The 1,854-nt window shown below is 49.3% G+C and overlaps 1 protein-coding gene across 1 annotated transcript in view; it reads right to left on the bottom strand.

Annotated features, from left to right (window-relative positions):
- The window catches only part of LOC107115065 (zinc finger protein 260-like), a gene marked incomplete at its 5' end in the record, with an annotated part of 11,943 nt that extends 10,225 nt beyond the window's left edge, over window positions 1-1,718 (bottom strand). Inside the window, 2 exons of the mRNA XM_015416665.1 lie at window positions 1,349-1,454; window positions 1,564-1,718. Coding sequence (XP_015272151.1) covers window positions 1,349-1,454; window positions 1,564-1,718 — 261 coding nt within the window. The remainder of the gene's footprint in view (window positions 1-1,348; window positions 1,455-1,563) is intronic.
- Window positions 1,719-1,854: the final 136 nt, after the last annotated feature.

The raw sequence follows: 1,854 nt of genomic DNA, 5'->3' as shown, positions 1-1,854 counted from the left end.
CCCCCTTGTGCTCATTTGGATTGTTATATTTTTTAACTGAGTTCACTATTCTTGAGAAGTTTAAAAATGATCCCGTTGGTGTAACTTGATGTAACTTGTTATGATCTATATTTATTTGTTCCATTGCCTTCCTTATTGTTCCTCTGTTATGCCAATAAAGGTCTATGTATGTAACTGGTTATTATCTAGAGCTGGGCCAATCAAGTGCTGGGGGGTGTCTCTTAGGAAGTAAGTTCTCCATGAGAGAACCGCGGGGAGGGAATAACTAAAATGAATAAATTATTCTCCATATACGTTTCTGTCATGATCTGGGCTGTGCCACCAGAGGCCTACTAGGCCCAGGGAGCCTGGCTAGCAGTAGGTGAGGCTGGGCCTACAACTCCCAGAAGCTAAATAATGTTAAAAATTGGTTTCCATTTCTCATTTCACTTTGTTAAAATAGATTTACATAGACTTTATAGAGTCGTGTCATGATCTGGGCTGTGCCACCAGAGGCCTACTAGGCCCAGGGAGCCTGGCTAGCAGTAGGTGAGGCTGGGCCTACAACTCCCAGAAGCCCCTGAGAGGTTTTGGAGCCAAAATTGACCAATAGGGAAGAAGAGGGCTGGGGAACAAAAGGGCTGGCGCCAGAACAGAAGCTGTTCTTTCTTCCAGAGGGCAGAGCCAGAAGGAAGGCTGCTGCAGGGGACAGACCCTCATCCTGAGGGCAGGGTGAGTAGTGTTAGGCCACTTGAGATAGTGAGCTAGGGAAAGTAAATTTAGATGCGTTAGGGCATTTGATTTCTTTTCTTTTCACCCACTTACTGTGTTTATTCTGCACCTTGTTGTTTGACCTCCCATAAAAAAAACCTTTTCCTTATTTCACTCTGCCTGGTCCTCATGCCTGTTATTCGGCCAAAAGGGGGGTCTGAAGGTCTTGGGAGGGTGCTCTGGGCCTTCTCAAGGGATCCTAAAACCAGAGTGGTGGCAGCATTAGGTGACACCCCACCTGAGCCATGACACTTTCATATTCTGCTCCCTTGATGAAAACAATGAAAACCTTGTCTCATCCCTCCTGTCTAGAATTCCAAGTGCTGGTTTGGACTGGTAATGATGGACCTTTTTAAATGGCGGGAGACGCTCCAGGCAAACACGTATCCCCTCTCGGCAGCCCTCAGATTTTGGATGTACTCAGAAGAAGGAAACTTCTGGCCCCACCGGTGGACCTCCTGAGGGCACCTGGGTTTTGGCCACTGTGTGACACAGAGTGTGGGACTGGATGGGCCACTGGCCTGATCCAACATTGGCTTCTCTTATGTTCTTATGAAACAAATTTGAAAGATCCCCCCATTAAATACACCCTCCTTACCCAGCGAAGTGGCACCTCCATCTGTCTCTTGCTTCACCTCATAAGAGAGTAACTTCTGCCAAGGGACTGCTGGAGTCTCCTCCTCTCTTTCCGACGGTCCCTGAGACTACAGAGAAGGAATGGGGAGAGGGGTTAAGAAAGGAAGGGTGCTAGCGAGCGCCTGGCAAAGTGGGAAGAATGGAGTCTTTCTTGGATGGTTTCTTGAACTCACTCACCTGCTCCTCCTGCTTCACGTGCTCCGCCTGGCTCAGGAGGAAGCCTTCGGCCAGTGCCCCGGCCTGGGAACTGGTCTCCAGTCCACATTCTCTGACCCAGCTCTCCATCTCTGGGAACGCGGCAGTCAGGATCTCCTCGTTCTTCTGCCTGTTTCCTTCTCAAGGGGAGAATGAGCAAAACGGGTAGGGCTGCGAAGTCTGAAAAAGTGTTCTGTGAACAGCATGTGGCCTTCTCCGGGCAGACGAGCCAGAAAGAGAAGGATGCCAGCGAGGAGCTGAGACTTCTCTCTG

This window comes from Gekko japonicus, unplaced genomic scaffold, assembly GCF_001447785.1.
Source record: "Gekko japonicus isolate JY-2015 unplaced genomic scaffold, Gekko_japonicus_V1.1 scaffold7903, whole genome shotgun sequence".
Taxonomy (NCBI): domain Eukaryota; kingdom Metazoa; phylum Chordata; class Lepidosauria; order Squamata; family Gekkonidae; genus Gekko; species Gekko japonicus.
The sequence above is the reverse complement of the archived record's forward strand: the minus strand, read 5'-3'. Positions and strand labels throughout refer to the sequence as shown.